The 19496-nt window shown below is 45.7% G+C and overlaps 1 protein-coding gene across 2 annotated transcripts; it reads right to left on the bottom strand.

The window, feature by feature from the left end:
- Nucleotides 1-944: 944 nt before the first annotated feature.
- On the bottom strand, nucleotides 945-10796 carry LOC135388866 (neprilysin-11-like). Of its 2 annotated transcripts, XM_064618716.1 has the most exons (7): nucleotides 10645-10796; nucleotides 7756-7988; nucleotides 7507-7693; nucleotides 6616-6969; nucleotides 5261-5692; nucleotides 3249-3654; nucleotides 945-1624 (listed from the first exon to the last, which is right to left on the bottom strand). In XM_064618716.1, exons 1-7 carry the CDS (start codon nucleotides 10690-10692, stop codon nucleotides 1005-1007), a joined length of 2280 nt encoding a protein of 759 aa, XP_064474786.1. In that variant the 5' UTR covers nucleotides 10693-10796; the 3' UTR covers nucleotides 945-1004. The 2 variants fall into 2 exon arrangements, with proteins under 2 accessions (XP_064474786.1, XP_064474787.1); XM_064618717.1 differs by lacking the exon at nucleotides 6616-6969.
- Between the last annotated feature and the right edge of the window lie 8700 nt (nucleotides 10797-19496).

Genomic DNA, 19496 nt, shown 5'->3' with positions numbered 1-19496 from the left:
GCGGTAAACGATGTTTGTACTTTGCATACAGTACAAAGCATACTCATAGTCATAGTCATTTTCCCTGGCTTCGATCACACTAACAAGGTCACTGGGTTCCATTGTATTACTAACGCATTCTCTAAATCATTTCTTTGCACCACTACCATTGAGTGGAACAACTCGCAACAATCGCAACTATTGACGACCATGCAGTTTTACGTAGCTCCCTTTCTTCATCCGCAATACCAGTGTTAGTTTTTGTTGTTTTGTTTTGTTTTTTACGCTTGCCTACCCGTTGGTTTTTGCAGAGTTTTCGCTTTGTTTACTTGCTTTTCTTGTTCTTATCTTATTCAAAGTTGATTTCTTATTCCTTAGTGTCTTTACCTTGTCAATGTACCATGCCAAGCTGCCCCAATGCACTGATGTTCCCACTCCCATGTAATGTCCTCCGGACCGTTGAGGTTTTTGAAATCAATATCGTTTGTAACGCGCATGCAAAATTGCGCCTCAGGTTTACGCATTAACGCTTGACATCCCTGCTTAAGGTAAAACATCCTTCAGGACTACTTCAGTCCATGTGAAGACGAAGCAGAAAGACAATTGTTACATCCTGACTTCATCATAACGGTTCGATTCTTTAGTTTAGTCTTCCCATCAGAACCTGCATGGGTGCGTACTGTTGTTCACGGTTCGTTCATGCTTCGTTGTCTCCATAGTCACTCTGACTCATTCCATATGGATTTCAAGCTGTGCCATTAGTACACAAGATCACGCACATTATGACTGTGGTGTCTACCTGTCGTGTAGACGCTTTGTTTGACGGGCGCCGTGTGATGCGTACAAGATGTCACAAAAATGAAATCATTTTCAAAACAACTGCAACAATGTGGCGACCACCTCGCCTTAATAAGCGTCAGACAGTTTGCTAGCATGTATTCCACGTATGACATAGTGCAAACATGGAATTTGGCTGGGGAATTTATTAAGCGACTCAATGACCACTTATGGATATTTCTTCAGCCTTATTCCTCACTCGAACTTGACATAGTACCAGTTGTAGGTATGTCCGTGCTGCCAAGAATTTGTGTCGTGTCTGTTACATCGCTACTATTCTGATTCAGATTATACAATACTGGCGACGGTACCGGCTTCTTGGGGCCCAGTCGACGGCGCACCGGCGGCTCAGCAGTAGAATTGCCCAGGACAGCACATTCCTGGTGCTTCTCCAGTGCTTTCGCCATAGCAGCCTTTTTGGAACAACCGAATGCCTTGCTGAATGCCTCTGACAGCATTAGCGGCCCGTTGCATCTAACCTGCGGCGCAGCGTAGCGACCACTGCTTTCGGTACTGTTTTCGGAGCACAGCTTAAAGCAGGAACTGATAAAGAACAGCTGTTGCCCACTGAAACCTGCCACTTCCGACGTATCGTTGGCGCTGGTTTGATACGCCCCGAGGCCACTAGCCATGCCTAAGGTGTCGGCAATGATTTCCTGCATGGCCAGGTCATCCGGTTTCACACCTTGGTCCTTATAGAAGTCGAGAAGACACTGTTCTTGTCCTCCTACGGTGTTGTTCATCACGGTGCTTTGAGGTGAGTAGTTAATGACTAACGCGAGCCAAAGTTCTCGGCTGATTGTATGCCCTGTGAGAAACGACAAAATTCACTGACTCAGCTGTGATGCAGAGCGAACATTCAAAGAACTTCACCGCATAACACGCTGAACGCCGGCCATTGTGCAGGATGACACCGTAATCACTCGGGATTTGTGGAAAGAGGGGCGTACGCTTCCTTGTGATAACTGACGTAACTGCATGAGTGTCACAAAAAGGCGTACCCTTCCCGTTTTCAACAAGTCAGGAAAGTGAACCACGTTCTGAATGACGATTGGTTGTCAGCGTGTTATGCAGTGAACTGAAATACGGCATTTTACAAAATCAACGAGTGCCAGTGGCGGGAACACATTCCTCTCTTACTTACGCTTTTTTTTTTTTTTTGTCATTGTTCTGTTTTCAGAGCGTAGGCTCTTGAAACGGAACTTCACTGCATAACACACTTCCAGCCATTCATCATCTCCGAATGACATCAAACCTCCTCCATTTGTTGGAAACGGGAGGCGTACGTCTTTCTGTGGCACTTATTGTCACAAAATGGTGTACTCCCCGCAATTTCACGGTATCATTCTGCGCAGTGGTTGGTCTTCACCGTGTTATGTGGTGAAGTTCTGTTTTAAGAGTAGTATATGGAGTGCAAACAGAACACAACTTGAAGGCAGTGCCAAGGGTTTAAAAAAAAGTACAGGATGAAACACATTGTACATAGCCTGGTTGATGCCATACCACAGTTCAGAACCACAGAGAATAGAGCCACAGAACTTCACCGCATAGCACGGTGAAGGCCAACCATTGCATGGAATGATACCGTTATCACTCCTGATTTATGGAAGTACGGGGCGTACGCCTTTTTGTGGCAATTAACGTGACTGCATACTATCTGTGTAATTCAGATTAACTATATTCCTCAACACTCCAGTGGAAAAAAAAAGAAGAAAAAGGTGCGAAAAACGTCATAGCTTTGTTTTCACGTGATCACGAGCGTTCAAGGTCGTGTCTTCATGTACACTGCTAACCATGCTGCTAACCGTGCGACACAACCACAATATATGCCGTAGCAGACGACAGGAAAGGACGCTGACGGCGTCGTCTGCTAAGTGTCTTCTGGTTAAGTGCGCAGTACGCCACTCCCAATATTCCTGCACCTAGTGAGTGCTCAACATATAACACGGGACGGAAATTCGGTTCCGTGAGCAGTGTTTTCGCTTTTTCTTCCACTATAGAATCTTCCGTGAGGATGTCCTCGAGTCACGAAAAAGCATGCGCCTATTGCTTTTAACCAGTCATGGTGCAGAACGATGTCGTTCTGGATGGTGGTTGGTTAGTACCGTGTCATGTGGTGAAGTTCACCCCCACGTCTGCTTTGAGAATGCACCCTGTTGATAATGAGCTGCAAGGATCGCCCATTGAACCTTACACTCCTTAAGGCAGAACTTCACCGCATAGCACGCTCCTAGCCAACCATCATCACGAAAGGCATACGCCTTTTTTGTGACACTTATGCTGTTCATAATTGTCACAAAAAAGGTGTACGGCTCCCGTTTTCAACAAATCAGAGCTGATAATGATATCATTCGAGATTATGGTTGGCTAGGAGTGTGCTATGCGGTGAAGTCCATTTCTAAGAGTATATGAGTAAAGGAGCAGTACTTTACCTAAAGCACCGTAGCTGAACGCCGGATGTCCCGATAGGAACAAGGGCGGCACGATCGCTGCTGGAGGAACCAGGAGCTCGTTGCGAGGAGGATCATAACCAGGCTCAGCCCTAAGGAGCACGGTGATTTGGTCTTCGTCGTAGAAGACCGGGTTTTGATTGCTACGCTTCAACTCTTTCTTTTCTCGATTACGCAGCCCATATAATGAGTTCAAGTAGAATTTCGCTACAGGTTCCTGAAATTTTGGGAGGTACGAGTAGAACTTGTCCTGGTTCTCCGTGCCATTGAGACCCGGAGGCCAAGCCACCACGGTTCGCAGAGAGCGGATCATGTGGACGGTCTCGTTGTCTCTGGATTCGTAGACGGCGGCCATTTGCTCGTTCATGGCATCCACCAATTTCTGTACCTGCATTCGAAGGTGTTTCAGAGTCGATAGTCTCGTAACACACTGAGGTGGCGCCGTTTTTTGAAACTCACGTGTGAATTAGCCTTATACCCTACACTTTTAAAAATGAGTTTCACCATCTAGCACGCTCCTAGCCAACCATCATCCCGAATGATGTCGTTGTCTGCCCGGATTTGTTGAAAACGGGGGTGTATGCCTTTTTGTGACACTTATACAGAAATGCCAATTTTCATAAAGAGGCGTGCGCCCCGCGCTTTCCACAAAGCAAGAGTAATAGAAGTATATCACTCTGTACAATGGTTGACCTTCAGTGTGCTATGTGATGAAGCTTTGATATAAGAGTGCAGCCACACGGCAAACTTATTAGACAATGCATTAGACAGAATGTCAGCAACTTCACCTCCTAACCAACCATCATCTCGAATGACATCCTTCTCTCCCCTGATTTGTTGAAAACAGCAGGAGTGCACCTTTTTTTTGATAAAGTGATACAAAAAAGGCCGCACCTCCCGTTTTAGACAAATCACGGTCGAGAACGGTGTGAACGGAATGAGGTGAAGTTCATTTTTAAGAGAGTTGGAGGAACGCAGGTTCGCGTCCATTCAGGTCTACATTAATCTGGTGGGACGTCTAGCTTGGGACCACAGATGGGGATTGATTCATTAAAAGGTAATGCATTATATTTTGTGGAGAAGTAATGACTGCGTGATCAAATGCCATGACATTTCGGCCAAGTAATGTATTGTGAGTGACATCATTCATTATCTGGTTAAAAATGCACGCGTTGTCTAAGGCCAGTGGTTATGAATTCAAACAGAGATAGGACTGTGATGGAGACTTCTACACTCTTAAAAATGAACTTCTCCGCATAGCACGCTCCTAGCTAACCATAACCTCGAATGATATCGTGATCTGCCGTGATTTATTGAAAACGGGAGGCGTACGCCTTTTCTGTGATAATTATGAACAGCATAAGTGTCACAGAAAAGGCGTACGTCTCCCGTTTTCCACAAATCAGGGGGCTTAATCGCTTCATCGTCGTTACGGTCGTTACAAGCTAACGAGTGGCGGGAAATTCAAAAAGGCGGGCGGGAAATTTAAAAAGGTGGGCACGTGATAAAACATGTGCACGGTGCTCTTCGCTAAATTCGTGAAGGCCGTGGTATACGTCACGCGCAATGTGTCACGTGCCCACCTTTTTGAATTTCCCGCCACTCGTTACCTTGTAACGACTGTAACGACGATGAAGCGATTAAGCCCCCAGGGCAGATAACGATATCATTCGAGATGATGGTTGGCTAGGAGTGTGCTATGTGGTGAAGTTCATTTTTAAGGTTGTAGGAAAGTGTGATGCCAGAGTAATGTTATTACTTGACGAAATAGCATTAGTAATGTTTTGTAAAGCACAAAAAGTGCTGAGTAATGTAATGTGTTACTTTGCAAAACTGTAGTAAGTAACAGTAATATTACAAAAATAAAAGTGATTTCCATCACCTCTGCTTCGGACCTACGAAGTGTCGCATCCATTTTAAGGTGATTAAGGTAAGGTGATTAGTAAGTGGTGATAGTAAGGGGATGGTTGATTTCAAGAGATTCAACAACTGACCTCATCAAGATCCTCGGCCTTGAGAACTTTTCCGAACGCTAGCTGAGCGACAGCAAATGAGGTGACGTCTGAAGCGACCCGAATGCAGTTGTATGCCACGTAGTCCAGTGGCACAGTCTTGTCATAGGGCCGACCAAACAAGGCGTCAGTCATTTGGTATGAAGAGACCACGGCAAGCTGGACGAGGGCATAGAAGCCGACGACTGCCAGGCTGGTCTCCTCATTGTAGTCCCGTTGAAATTCCTCAATGAAATAGAGCACCTCTTCGTCGACGAGCAGGAACTCATCCGTCGGAGTCATCGCGGTGTCGTTAGGCAGGTTGGCATTTATAGCGGACAACCAAACCGCCGAACTGTGGTTCATAGCGTCCAGGTCTGCGAAGGTGAGCCGTTGTGGGGTTTCACGTTGGATAGTGCCTAATACCCAACGGACCTGGAGACCCAATAAAATTTGCAATATATTCACCTGGATTTCTGTAGCCGTTGTCCCAGCATCATATTCATGGACAAAAATTGCATATAGGGACGGAGCTCGCGAATGAATTTCGGATGCCGATGTCAGTGGAGAGGAACAGGAAAGAGTCAGTTTTGAAGCTTTGGGACGGTGTAAATCCTCGCAGACAGGAGGAGAGAAGATACGGAAAAGGTTAAAAATTGGGGAAAATAGGAGAGTGTAGGGAAATACTGTGGTAAAGCGTGTGGTACCGCGTTTCCTCGAATTCGAGGAAACGCGGAAGGACAGAGACGGAACGAAGTGGACAGCACATACTACTCAAAGACTGCAATGAGCATATGCGTCATGGCTGGTTCTCAGTCTGCTGGCCACTTAATTCTTCCGCCTCTGTACTTCCATGTCACTTCAAACTATTAAATGTCGGCGTTCTCAAAGGAATACATGAGCTTTTAATGGCGCCATCTTTTTTCGTTCCCCTCCCCACCAAAACCATGACTAAAGCGAGAGGGAAATCGCAAATTAGACTTTTCCCTCGTCTTTCCTCCTCAAGAAGCCAAAATGTACGTCCAACACCACCTAGAAGTGACGTAGTCCACCAATGACTATCGGAAGCCGTAGAGACGAACAAGGTTAAAATTCGTGCAGGTTAGTTATTCATTTTAAAATCGATAAAACCTCAGTACTGGGTAAATAAGGGGTCAAAGGACGGTACAAGCAACGACAACCAACGACTGCACTGAGTGAATGAGTTTGTCGCTATTTGTTTGTTCGTTGTCATTACCATTTGATGCCCCCTTGACCAGCCAGTAATCGCACTTTCGTACATATTTGAACTGACATGGGCGATATGACACATCTACAACGACAGAATCATTGACACTGCAGTGCCCGCACGTTCTTACCGCAATGTCAACGTCTGCACGCAGAACTTCATTGGCGAAGTCTGCATAATCGGAGGCGCAGCCCCCACTGATAGCTTCGGCGAACTCCATGATAACACGCTGTGTCTTGTGACCGTCCAGATAGTTCGCTCTATGGCTGAGCCACTGCTCGTGTCTCCTGTCCGTGCCGATGCTAATGATGCGCTTCGTCGGAGTGTCAGGAACCAAGTCAACGTTGACGAGCACTGGCAGGAGCCAGGAGAGCGACAGGGACACGAGCACGTCCACGAGTGTCGCGTTCGAGAGGGTAGTGTTCGGCCAGGACATGCCCAAGTCATGGAGGAACTGGCGCAATGCGGTCGTCTGCTCTTTTCCCTGCCATTTCATTGAATGGTGAAGAGTTACCAGAGATGTTGTTTCATATCCTTCGAGTCCTGCTATGGTTGACACCCATTCTTTTCTTTCTAAAAGCTCTACAATGCACATACTGATTTGCACTGTGGTGAAGTCTCTTTAACAAAGGTTTATACGGAGGTCAGGGCATCATCTGGACATCACTTCACATGTGAGAGAAAGAAACAAGTCCAGTCTCGCAGCTCTCTAGTTAGCTAACAGTGCCACCCGTGGTCAAGCGGTGTTGTAAGTAGGAAACTCAGCTATAGTGTACTAAATACACGCGAAATATAACCCACAAGAGAAGACATATGATCTCGCTTCTTTGCCACATCCACGTGTACGTGCAGAGAGCTTTACCTGAAATATATCTAATTGTTGAGGCGTACATGTCGCCCGTTTCAACCGTTAAAGTGTATCAGCACATTTGACACAACGCACTCATGAAGCCTGAAAGCTCCAGAGCTCCGAACGCAAAGAAGTAAACATTTTGACAGCAATCACTGAATAGTTACAAACCTCAAGGAAAATATGCGTGCACTGCGTGTAGAGGAGGACTGCTTTGTCAAGGGGTCCATCGGGATCCTTCGCGTTGCCATTATAGTTCTTGATGCTGTCGCGCACCAACTCATTCACGTAGTTCTGCATCAGCTCTATCTGGTCGGGGATACCTGGATGCCATTCGGACCATTGGCCGCACACAAAGCTACGAGTCAAAACAATATATTTCATTAACCCCAGTGATGGACTGTTTTGACGTCAGTGTACCTGTAGAAGTCGTCGCAGGGATCAACAGAGAGATTCATCGTGGTGAGCATCTGGCGACGAATGTCGTAGCAACGGATGTCGTCGCATTCCTCCAATTTTCCCCTGCCTGGCATACGCTTTACGGGCGTCAGGATCACATATATCATGAGGCCTACCACAAGGACCACTTTGACGCCGAGAAGGGCTTCAATCTTGGCGGACAGAAGGACGGTGGGATGAGAGGCTGGAGTGCTCTGTCGATAATTATTGGACACATAGCGTTACAAGATGAAATTTTTTGTATTGGGTCTTTCTCCCTGTTTCTGAGAAACATGGCACGGATTTTATTGGCAGAGCTGGGTCAACGTTCAGCTCCGGGAAAGTGCTCAAATTATGCAATCGGCAGAACCAGGTCATGCGTGAAGTGTGCTGTACCTCTCTGGGGGTAGAGGCAAAGGGCAATACATTTTTGATCCGCCAATTCGCATCGGACAAGACGGACTGAACGGGAGAGAACATCTATGTGCGCGACAAATAAGCGGGGTAACGTCAGAGACCAAGCTGAACGAGGTTAAGATCTGGACAGGTTGGTTATTTATTCTAAAATGTCAGAGAGTTCTTCCGAGATCGTATTGTTGGTAGCGCCAAACTTATACGATTACTACAATCTGTAGCGTGTTGTGATTCTGAGGATTCATGAAGTGGCCATACGTCGCTATGTACACGTCGTAGTCAGTGGAATTCCAGGAAAGAAACCCGGATTGCTTCGCCGTACAGTGTGCGAGACGCGCTTTGCTCCCGGCAAGGGCAGGTGTCATTCCATTGGGGACACCGCCAGCAGAAGGCACTTCACCTATACTGGGTCGTGGGGGAAAATTTGCTTCGAATTCACCAACAGTCTGTTATAGAAGGCGTTATCGTTTCTTCTGTCCTGTCATATTTCATTTCCTACCGTTCTCACACTTTGTGTTCATTGCGAGTTAATTGCCCTGAAGACGTAAGTCACCTCCTTTGCCGATGGTGAGGTTCTATAGTATTTCCGCTTAGAGCATAGCAACCTTAGTCTCAGTGACCAACCGCAGTGCGGTCGTCCTCGCACACAGGATCCAAGTCATAATGTACTCAAACTCTAGGGGTGGACAACCGTTCACGACATCCTAGTTCGTGAACAACAGAGAGCTAAGTGTGAGAAGGCCAAGTGTCATCCCATCTCATCCCACACTGCCTGACAGCAGCTGCTGCATTTTCTCAGACTAACGACGTCTTAGGTGGAGCCTCGAACATTTGAAGATGAGAAGTGGATGCTCAGACAACCCTGAGAGGAAGTTGGGGTGGCTTGATCAGAAGCCACAGGCTGTTCGAAGAGGAATCCTGATAACCTCTTTCCTTCTACGCTGTTAGATGAGATTACAACGAGAACCTCAGCGATGGCGAAACGTTGTGTTCTGTGACCCACGAAATGACGGCTCCAGTGCCGCTGAGCATACCTCTGCAAAACTCACTCGTGCTTAATAATGTAGCGAACGAGCTGAGGATGAGTGGGCAAACGTGGAGCTGACTGCAAGATGAGTGAGCAAAAGGACACCTGAGCAGGGTGTGAGTGAGCAAACTAGAATATGACCATGAGCAAAAGTCACTCGTGAGCATGAATGAGCAAACAAGAAGTTGAGCATGAGTAAAACTCACTCATGAGAATGTTCATTCATGCTTGCGGACATGCGACGAAGAATAACCAGCCTCACAGTATCATGGCGAAGCAGAAGGCCCCCAACACCTCGCTGCCACACTCTTAAAAATGAACTTCACTGCATAGCACGCTGAGCCAACCATAATCTCGAATGATATCGTTATCTGTCCTGGTTTGTTGAAAACGGGAGGCGGGCCTTTTTTGTGACAATTATGAACATCATAAGTGTCACAAAAAAGGGCGATAACGATATCATTTGAGATGATGGTTGGCTGGGAGCGTGCTATGAGGTGAAGTTCATTTTTAAGAGTGTGAGATTGAGATAATTTGGCCAGGCTTCTGTCCGACTTTGCAGGGAAAACCCTGTCCTACTTCCGGGATGGGGAGGTGTCCGACAGAGAATTTCGTCCACATGTATTTTGAATGGGAGCCTGCCGGTGCAATGAAATCTTGTCCGACATGGGGAGTTGTCCGACTTTAAAGGTTTTACTGTAGTACTACGGCGTGCTACTGCGTGCTATGAGGTGAAGTTCATTTTTGCGCCGAGAAGACCCAAAATGAACCAGTGCCCTTGACTTTCACCTTTTTTTTTTTTTTCCTTCTTATACTGGTGTCAGCATTTTGTTGTTTCAGTTTTTGGAGTTCAAAAAGGGGTACTGCCAATCTACATTGCAAAGTTCTGTCCTTTTGTGTGAGCACTTGTCTTCGGTTTATCTGGACCCTTGACGTGCACTGTACCAAAGCAACCAAAAGTGGGCTGACGCTTCAAAGACTCAGAACGCAAAGTCTCTCAGCTTAATTCCAAGTGGGTTTAAACTCTCAAGCAAGCTGCACGCTGCTCGAAAAGCTCCAAATGTAATGAGATTGAGTGCAATCCACACAGAATCGAATCTACCAAAATTAGCAATAATTATCGGTGAAAGTGGGTAGACATGTACCGGGTACCACTAATGACCATGCATTGACGAAGGGGGACATTTCTGGCAACGCAGCTGTGATCTTTATTTTTTGTTTCCCTCATATTCTGTAGCTCGGACACCTCCCTAAGTAGGACACATTTCGGCTGCACGCGGGTCTCCAAGGTAGGGAGGCTTCACTGCATATGGTTGGCCTTCAACGCGTAATGTGGTTGTATTTTCCCAGAAGTCTAACCTTCTTTGACAGAGGACGCTAAAAGGTGAATAAGTGTACCTTACGCCCCATGATACTAGTTTTGTGCTTACGTCCTCATTATCGCCGGATCCAGAATGGGACCTGCGTCTTCCGGTCATCTTGGGTTGCCTTCTAAGGGTTGCTGCAAATTACCTCCTGCACGACTTCTCGAAGACAAATGCACGTGATGGCACCCGCGCGCTCCACCCAAAAAGTGGCTTCTGCCTTCTTCTTCTTCGTCCCACGGAGAATGGCCGTTTTCCGTGCCCACAGCCACATCTTATTCTTCTTCTTCTTCATCCTCGGGGAAATGGCCGTTATCCACTAAGGGCGATTGGCCAGTACCAGATGAGGGTCATAGGCGTGGGTCACAGCCACATTAGGCCCATGTGATAACCTTTTTTTTTCTTTCTTTTTATTGATGTTGCTTCCATTACATACACACACATATACAAAAGCAAATAACAGAACTTTAGGTGCTATGTAGAGACATGTTTTCTGGGTTCCTTGTTTGAGTTTGAGCGTATTTCTTTGCTATTTTGTTGAGGACATTATACGAATTCTTGTTGTGTTTTGCGTCCGGTAAAGTGGAGCTGCTGAAAGAGAATCAGCTATACTGACAATGAATACGGCGGGCAGTGCCATTGGGTGTATTTTAGAACCACAATGACTCGCGCAATTCAAAGTGACGGTTGATTGATTCGAAACAACGTGCAATACAATATCAAAGTGAAGTGTTGATTAGCTTATTCAAAGCGTGTCTATTATGCGGCTAATTTCTGCTTCCAACCAATCGTATCCTCAGATCCGTCAATATTACACGGTTCAATTGGATTTATCACCTAAAGGCGCAACCGTCCTAAGCACACGTTCTTCTTCTTCCCATGGCGAATGGCCGCTAAGAACAATTAACTTGCTGTTTCACGCATATGTTGTGTTGTGTTGTGTTGTGTCGTGTTGTGTTTGTGTATGCTTTGCCCGCGTGGGTTCAAATCCCATCCTCGTCGCCAGTGTATTATTCGTTGGTCGACAAAACCATACGGCACGATGATAAGTAAAACCCGTTCATCAACACGGCATCAGCATATAACTCTTTTTTCTTCTTCTCTTTATTATGCATAAAAGGCTTTTGCGTAGCACGTAAGTTATCAGGTAAAACGCAAATGTATAAGATCCGCAACTTCCAGTAGCGTGAGTGTTCCGATGGGCGTATACAGATTTTGTCCTTGAATAATATATATATATGCCACCAAGACGCAGGAGCTTTGCGCAGAGTTAAAGTGTCGTATTTCCCCTTTTTTATTATTATTAATTTTTGTGAGTCGTTGTCCTCCTTTTCGACCACCCCTATGTGTTAGATCATTTCATATTGTTTATCGCAAGTGCATTTCCCAGTACTTGACCCACATAAACGAGATACACGAAAAACGTCACTGATGCCGTCTGCGGCATCCGATCCCATTCTGGAGGCTTCCGAATAAACCGAGAAAGCAGACGATCGTCAGGAAGGACGTCTTCTGCTGTATTTCCCCGGAGAGGAAGGCGCACATTTATTTCCTGTTGCGGCGCGATATTCCCCGGGGACATTTTCCAAACCCATTGTCCTCGGGCTATTCGGCCTCGCCGTTATTGTGTATATAGTAGTACGCTCCGAGTTTCCTATGGTCCTGTTAGGTTTATAGCGTCGATATTGCCGCGTTTATGCCTCTCGTGAATTCCTACGACGTTCTCGTGTAGCTGGCTATAATGGAGACTCAGATGCGTCCTCTATCCTGCGTATATAACAGCCCTTCGAAATTTGTCACGAAACGTTTTGCGATTGAATCGTGAACAGACTGTTTAATGCGTTGGCACATTTCACAGTGTTTTGTACTGTGCTACGACAAGCGATAAGTGGTGTGTATTTCGGCTACAGTATAGCAGTCTCTGTTCAAGGACGGCGATTGCGTTCGCCGAGGATGAGGCTGAGACTTATCCCTTGGAATGCAACGTACCCTGTACTGGATACTGTACGGAATTCAACGTATATTCCATAAACACGAGCGCGGAGTGTTTGCGCAAGTGTAGCGGTAAAGCTTATGATACTGATACAAACAAACAGAGAGAGAAGTCTCCAAGCAGATAAAAAGCCGAGACAAGGAGAACTGAAGACAAGACACACAGTATCTCCAAGAGAAGCTTCTGTCCTACTTCACCACCTGACAAATACGTCGAGCCGCAAATCTCGTTACACACATAACGGGTTTCCCTCAACGCAAGCATGTTATGCACCGAAGCCAACTTCAGGTTCAACACTCATCCAGACGATGTCGTTGCTGCAGGTGTGCGCAGATGCGGTTACATTCGTGCATCTTGATTGGCGGATGGAAATCGAACGTTTTCTTACCCGCGCGGATAAAATGAAGATACAACCGCGCGGCTACCCGCGTCTCTGTCCGTAAGTAAGCAGTATAATGTGTCTACCGACGTTCCATAGACGCAGCCGCAATTAAGAGCACCTTAGTGAATCTAAAACGGTGCGTGGCAGTATGTCATCCGTTGCTTTGCTGTGCAGTTAACAATCTATTATTGAACAACTGTGGATGGCATAATGTTCCTAACCAGTCATTCGGCTAGTTTGGAAATGGCGTAATTATAGGATATGCGCTTCATGTCGGAGGAGGGGGGAAGTCACGACGTGACATGTGAATATGTTTTGAACGTATGTTCATGGGAGGCAACCAATTTTCTTTATATAGTGCGACTGCGAGACACAACGAGCGTTTAAAGCATTATGTGCAGTATAGGCAAAATTCATTCAAGTAAACATCAAAATCATTTAAGGATGTGCCTTAGAAGAAAGAATAGCAGACACCCCGAACGATCTTTATGCTTGAACAACAGGGAAGGGTAAAGGAATACTTTTCGTGTCCGTTACCGCCTCCGTTGCTGGCCCATATTTGTTTGTGTTTCAATTTCTGTTACCACCATTGTTGTTTGCGTTTCTATTGCGCAATGGGGCAGTGTACCGCCATAACGGCGGAGAATGACCCGCCACATCATCATCCCATTTATGTGTGTGTGTGTGCGTGCGTTTCCATTCCGTTTCGCTACCGCCCCCTCCCCCTCCGTTTGTTGTTTCCCTTTTTTTTCTTTTTTTTTTGTGGTACGCTCAATATGAGACTGTGACAAAACTTAATACCTCTACATATACAGGGTGTCCCAGAAAACATGTAATTGAATTATAATAAAAAAACTATGTCACCTAGAATCATGCGGTCAACAGCATTTGTTCCTATTAGGTTTTTGCCAACTCCTAATGTGAATGTCATGTACTCCAAGTTTAATTATGTAAATATTTGCGAACTGAACTCGGAAATTTGCCAAGTAGAGGTCACTTTTTTGCCACACCAATATGAAGAGCATGCCGAATTCACTCAAATTCATGATAATTCACAGTGATATTCACGAGCAATCCCATCGGAAAAAATAGCCGAATATCATGCTTTTCGGAGCACCGGACCATAGCGCGCGATGACTTTTTGAGCGCAATCGCTCTCAGTGCGACGAAAGGAGGTTCCGAAGCCAGCCCACAGAGTGATAGTAGAAAAAGTAACAGTTCCTAAAATTGGGAGAGGGAAAGCATTATCCCAGCGAAAGTCGGACGTGATAAGCCGTGCCTGTTTTATCTCGTTCTGCGATGTCGGGGAGGGCTGGGTTTTCAACCTCCTTTCGTCGGACTGACAAAGATTGCGCTGAAAAATTCATCGTGCGCTATTCTGTGCGACCTCCGTAGAGCATGATGTTCGGCTATTTTTTCCGATGGGATAGCTCCTAAATATCCCTGTCAATTATCATTAACTTCACTAAATTAGACACGCTCTTCACATTGGTGGGGTAAAAAAGTGACCTTTACTAGGCAAATTTCCGACTTAAGCTCGCAAAAATTTACATTATTAAACTTACGTTACACGACATTCACATGAGGAGGTGGCAAAAACCCAGTAAGAACAAATGCCATTGACCGCATGACTCTAGGTGGTGTAGTTTTTTTATTATAATTAAATGACACGTTTTCTGGGACACCCTGTATATTTTGAAATCTATCTGAGGACTTTAGGAATGCTTGCACACAAGAGACAACATTTATTCCAGCGAGATTCTAGTGGTTTCTTTGAATTCAAATGGTTCTTTGTTCAATATTTATCTAAGTGGTTTTCTGAATAGCTAGTATACCAACATGGTTCTCAAGAATGTTGCTGACACTTGCAACCTGCAAATTACCATGAGCGTATGAACACTATGCATCTGTCTGCTTACTGTATACAGGGGACTGTATACTGTCCCAGAAAACTTGTAATTAAATTACAATAAGACTACGCCACCTATAATTACGCGGTCAACGGCATTTCTTTTTACTAGGTGTTTGCCACCTCCTGATGTGAATGTCATTTAACTCGAGTTTTATTATGTCACTTTCTACGAACTGAACTCGGAAAGTTGCCAACTAAGGGTCGCTTTTTTTACCCTACCAATCTGAAGCGAGTGCCGAAATTACTCAAGTTCATGACAATTTCCACGGATATTGACGAGCTATCCCGTCGGAAAAAATAGCAGAACATCATGCGTTTCCCAGTGCCCACAACCTAGAGCTTGACCACTTGTTTGCGCCCCCTCGGTCTCAGTCCGACGAAAAGAGGTTGCAAAAAATTAAGTAAGATGACATTCTTATCAGGAGGTGGCAAAAACGTAGTATGAATAAATGCCTTTGACCACGTGATTCTAGGTGGCGTAGATTTTTTTATTATAATTTAATGAACTACAGAGGGCAATAAAAAATCGGATTAAGACGTATGATGAAAATGTGCGTGCCAATTTACCGAATAGCCCGAAAGGTTTTGATGTGTTGCAATTTGTTTCCCAGAAAAAAATAAAAATAAAAAACTCACATAAACATAGTTCCGGGTGTAACGAGGAGGAGAAGTATGATGCCGCATCGATGACGTTACAAAGACCGCGCGTTCTGGTTCGCAGGTCAATGGGGGTCAGCGCCCTGTCCCTTGGCCGCCGCCGTAAACCCGTTTTGCCAGTTCCCCCGGAGAATTGGGGATAGAAGGAGCGGCCGAATCATAACCGAGCCAGGAGCAACCAATCAGCAAGCGCAGACGCTGTGTAGTGTCAGCGCGAGGTCACAGGCTGGTACTGCTCTCCACCCGACCGTTCTGCACGGTTGCTATTTGTGGCGTACTTTAAATTCAATTTCTGGGATAATTGTGACTATGTGGTGTGAATTACTTCTCATGGTGCATCTTACTGACCTGCTTAACAGTTTTATAGAAAGAAAACACAGGGTGTTAAAAATGACTTCTGTGCACGTTTTTTGCGACACCCTGTATGATACGGTAAATGATGGTAAAGGATTGCGGGTCCTGCAGTACCCGAATTATTACCTTAAATTATTTTTTGTTTCTGTTACAGTTACCTTCTACGTATGTTTCCGGTATAATACCAGTTTCCGTTTCTGTTACCTTTCCCCGAAAAGGGTAGGTAGACCCCAGTAGCGGCCCTGGTAGCATGCACAGGCATAGCCATCATCAAGGCTTACATGACAATCACTCCTTGGCGTCCCGCTCTTGGTGATAGCCAAGGCCGTGCTGAAGACTTGGAGGTGGTGGGTTCGAATCCTACCACCGGCTGTGCTGTCTGAGGCTTTCCCTGTGTTTTCCAAAGACTTTCGCAGGCGAACTGTCCTCTCTCCATCTGTCCACGTCTGTACGCAGCTCATAGCCACAGTTGCTTTGTGACGCTAACCCGGAACAAAAAACGCACTCCAAAGGTATTCAACGGAAACACAGGCACCTTTGTTACAGAAATTACGAAAAGGAAAACATACTCACTTATCTCACACTGTACTATAGCGACGTGTGAGTGAAGGAAGCCTGGAGACAATTAAGCCAGTTGATGCTAAAATGAACACAAACAATGAAAAGAACGACGGACCATGCCTGCGGAGCCTCCCCATTCTTCAAAGCACGTCAACATCCGTAACGGGTTAAGTACATTAACGGCACGACCACTAGCCAGGGATTTCCCTATACACTCCCGCTAAGGGTGTGTACACTCCTCCTTGTTTTTTGCACCCCCCCCCTGAAATTTCTGAGAGGTTTCTGAATTTTTTTAGAAATTTGTGGGCTATACCTATGCATACACATACGTATGAACACGTGTCCAAATGCATATGCGACCCTTCCCCTTCAAAGCGTGGTTATAGTTCATGATAGATATGATATAGTTCACATTGATCATGGTCTCGTGACGCAAAGCCATGATCATCAACATGTATATACTGAAACGTCACATACTGCACTGAATATGGGCATTGCCAGCCGAAGTATCGTGGTGAAACCGAGCAACAAATGAATACCTGATACATACCTGATACCTGATATAATACCTTATACCTGACACAGAACCAGGTGCACTGAACAAACCCTCGAAAGCAGTCTCCAAACCTTATAACATGCCTGATTAGAAGCCTTACTTATTGAAACTAGAGCTAGTTACATAAATCCAATGTAACGCTATGTGACAGGATGCACTGTGGTGCTTCACTTTCGTGTGGGTAAGTTAGTTGTGTAATGTGCTAGAATAACGTTACAGCAAGTGTGCAGTGGCCCTCATTGTATGAAATTCCATCCTTTACGTGTGCTACATGATATCTGCGTAAGCATAAGCAAGGGTGTTAGCATTTCAAATGGCTGACTCAAGTCACCACAGCAGATCAGTCGTAATGCATGACATACAAGGTGTGTCCCAGTGAAAAGGTGACTGCTGTCAAATAAAATGAAAGGCATCAATAATGTTTAATTTTTATTATGGGTCATTCAAAGTAGACCCCCGCCGACTCAATGCACCGCTGGAACCACCTGTGGAACTGCTCGAAGCAGTGCCTGAAGTCCTCCTTCGGTATGGCTCTGAGGAACCTCGTCGCAGCGTCTTGAATGTCCTCTATGGAGTCATGCCGTGTCCCCTTCATGGCCAACTTAAATTTTGGGAACAGCCAGAAGTCCGCTGGAGCCAGGTATGGGGAGTAGGGCGGATGATCGAGGACAACAATGCCTTTCTTCGCCAAGAAATCGCGCACAGCCTTCGCATTGTGCGCAGGGGCATTGTCGTGCAACAACGACCATGATCCTTGCTTGCGGTACTCCGGTCTTTTGCGAAGAATTTTGCCCCACAAACGGGTCAAAACACCGACGTAGTATTTCGCGTTTACTGTCTGACCCTGTGTAATGTATTCAATATGAATTACTCCGTTTGAATCAAAGAAAACGATCATGACTGTTTTGACTCGACTCTTCTGCATTCTTGGCTTTTCTGAGCTTCTCGTCATCTGCCGATCTCCACTCGGCGCTCTGCCGTTTGGTTGAGGGTTCGTACTGGAAGCACCACGTTTCATCGCCCGTTACGATACTTGGGAGGAATTCAGGATCCTCTGCTGCGGTTACCTGCATGTCTCTGCAGTGCTCCAGTCTGGCGCGCTTGTGGTCGCTTGTCAGGACATGAGGCACAAATCGCGCGCAAAACTTTCGTTTTTGCTGGTCTTCCGTCAAAATGCGATGCACGCTTGTTTTGGGAATGCCGGTGAGCTCCTCGATCAGTCGTACAGAGATGCATCGGTCTGCAGCAAGCACTTCCGCAACAGTTTGCACGTTTTCTTCATTTCGGGATGTCTTCGAGGCTCCCTGCCATGGATCATCTTCCAGGGCATCTCTGCCGTCACGAAACCTCGAAATCCACCTAAAGACACTTTTACGACTCATTGCCTCAGTTCCATACGCTGTTTGGATCATCGATCTCAAAGGTTCCTGTTGCAGACTTTCCCCAAGTTGAAACAAAATTGCACATTGGCACGCTGCTCCATCGTTGAAAAATCTACAAAGCGACGCGGTTAAAACGTGCCAACCATCTAAAATTCGCTTCAGCCAATAGCTAGGAGACTGCGCTACGTAATCCATGTGCTCGACAAGAAATGGCGCCACAAGTACGCTCGCGAGCGCGCCAGTCACCTTTTCACTGGGACAGACCTTGTATGTGCAAAGAAAATAATAGGATTATGAGTCAATGAAAATTATTTTTGTAAGACTTCTTTTTGATGAATGAGGACTTACAAAGTGAGTATACAAGGAAGAGCAACAACACTTTATTATCGTAATTATGAAGGGGAGCGTTTCATTGTGACAGGTGACGCTCTACTCCACAGCTGGAGGTATAGATTGCTGAAAATATAGTGATGATAACGTCCGTGCCCTTGTCTTCCCTGCTGCTGGTCATACGTTACGGATTAGCACCAACTACCGCGCATTGTTCCCGTAGTGAATATATAGTTAACCTCACAGTGAGCACCGAAGACGAACATTGTCCACAATGGCAAGGGAGGCCCTTAGGGTGGCACATTGATGAGCTCTATTTGAGCACAAGTCAATAAATTTTATCATACCGGGAGCTTGAGAATCTAGCCGATTTAAAGGCACTGCAACTGTAGTGTTGGAAGGTCGGTAATGTGAATAGTGAAATCGGCCGAGCTCGTTATTTTTCGAGTCATCAGTGCTTCGTCAGTCCTGCATACAAGGAACGTGCTACCTGGACACCTGCCCTCTGGTATAAGACGCAACAATAAATTAAAGGCCACAAGTCCTCATAAACCATGGTTTTGTGACAAATATAACATCTTCTGCTTCCACCACTAAGCACAGTGACCACAAGTCACACAGGGCGATTGGCCAGGGTACATAATACAAGACAGTGACTGAATTCTTCTTCTTCTTCCAAGGAGAGCCGTGAGCCACTAAGAGAGATTGGCCAGGACAAAAGGGACAAATGATGTTTGTCTATGTCTATGTCTGTGCAGTAATGGTAGGGACTAAAGCCAGGTCAGAAAGGT

The sequence above is a fragment of the Ornithodoros turicata genome, chromosome 3 (assembly GCF_037126465.1).
Source record: "Ornithodoros turicata isolate Travis chromosome 3, ASM3712646v1, whole genome shotgun sequence".
In the NCBI taxonomy this organism is placed as follows: Eukaryota; Metazoa; Arthropoda; class Arachnida; order Ixodida; family Argasidae; genus Ornithodoros; species Ornithodoros turicata.
This window is presented reverse-complemented; position numbering and strand designations above follow the sequence as displayed.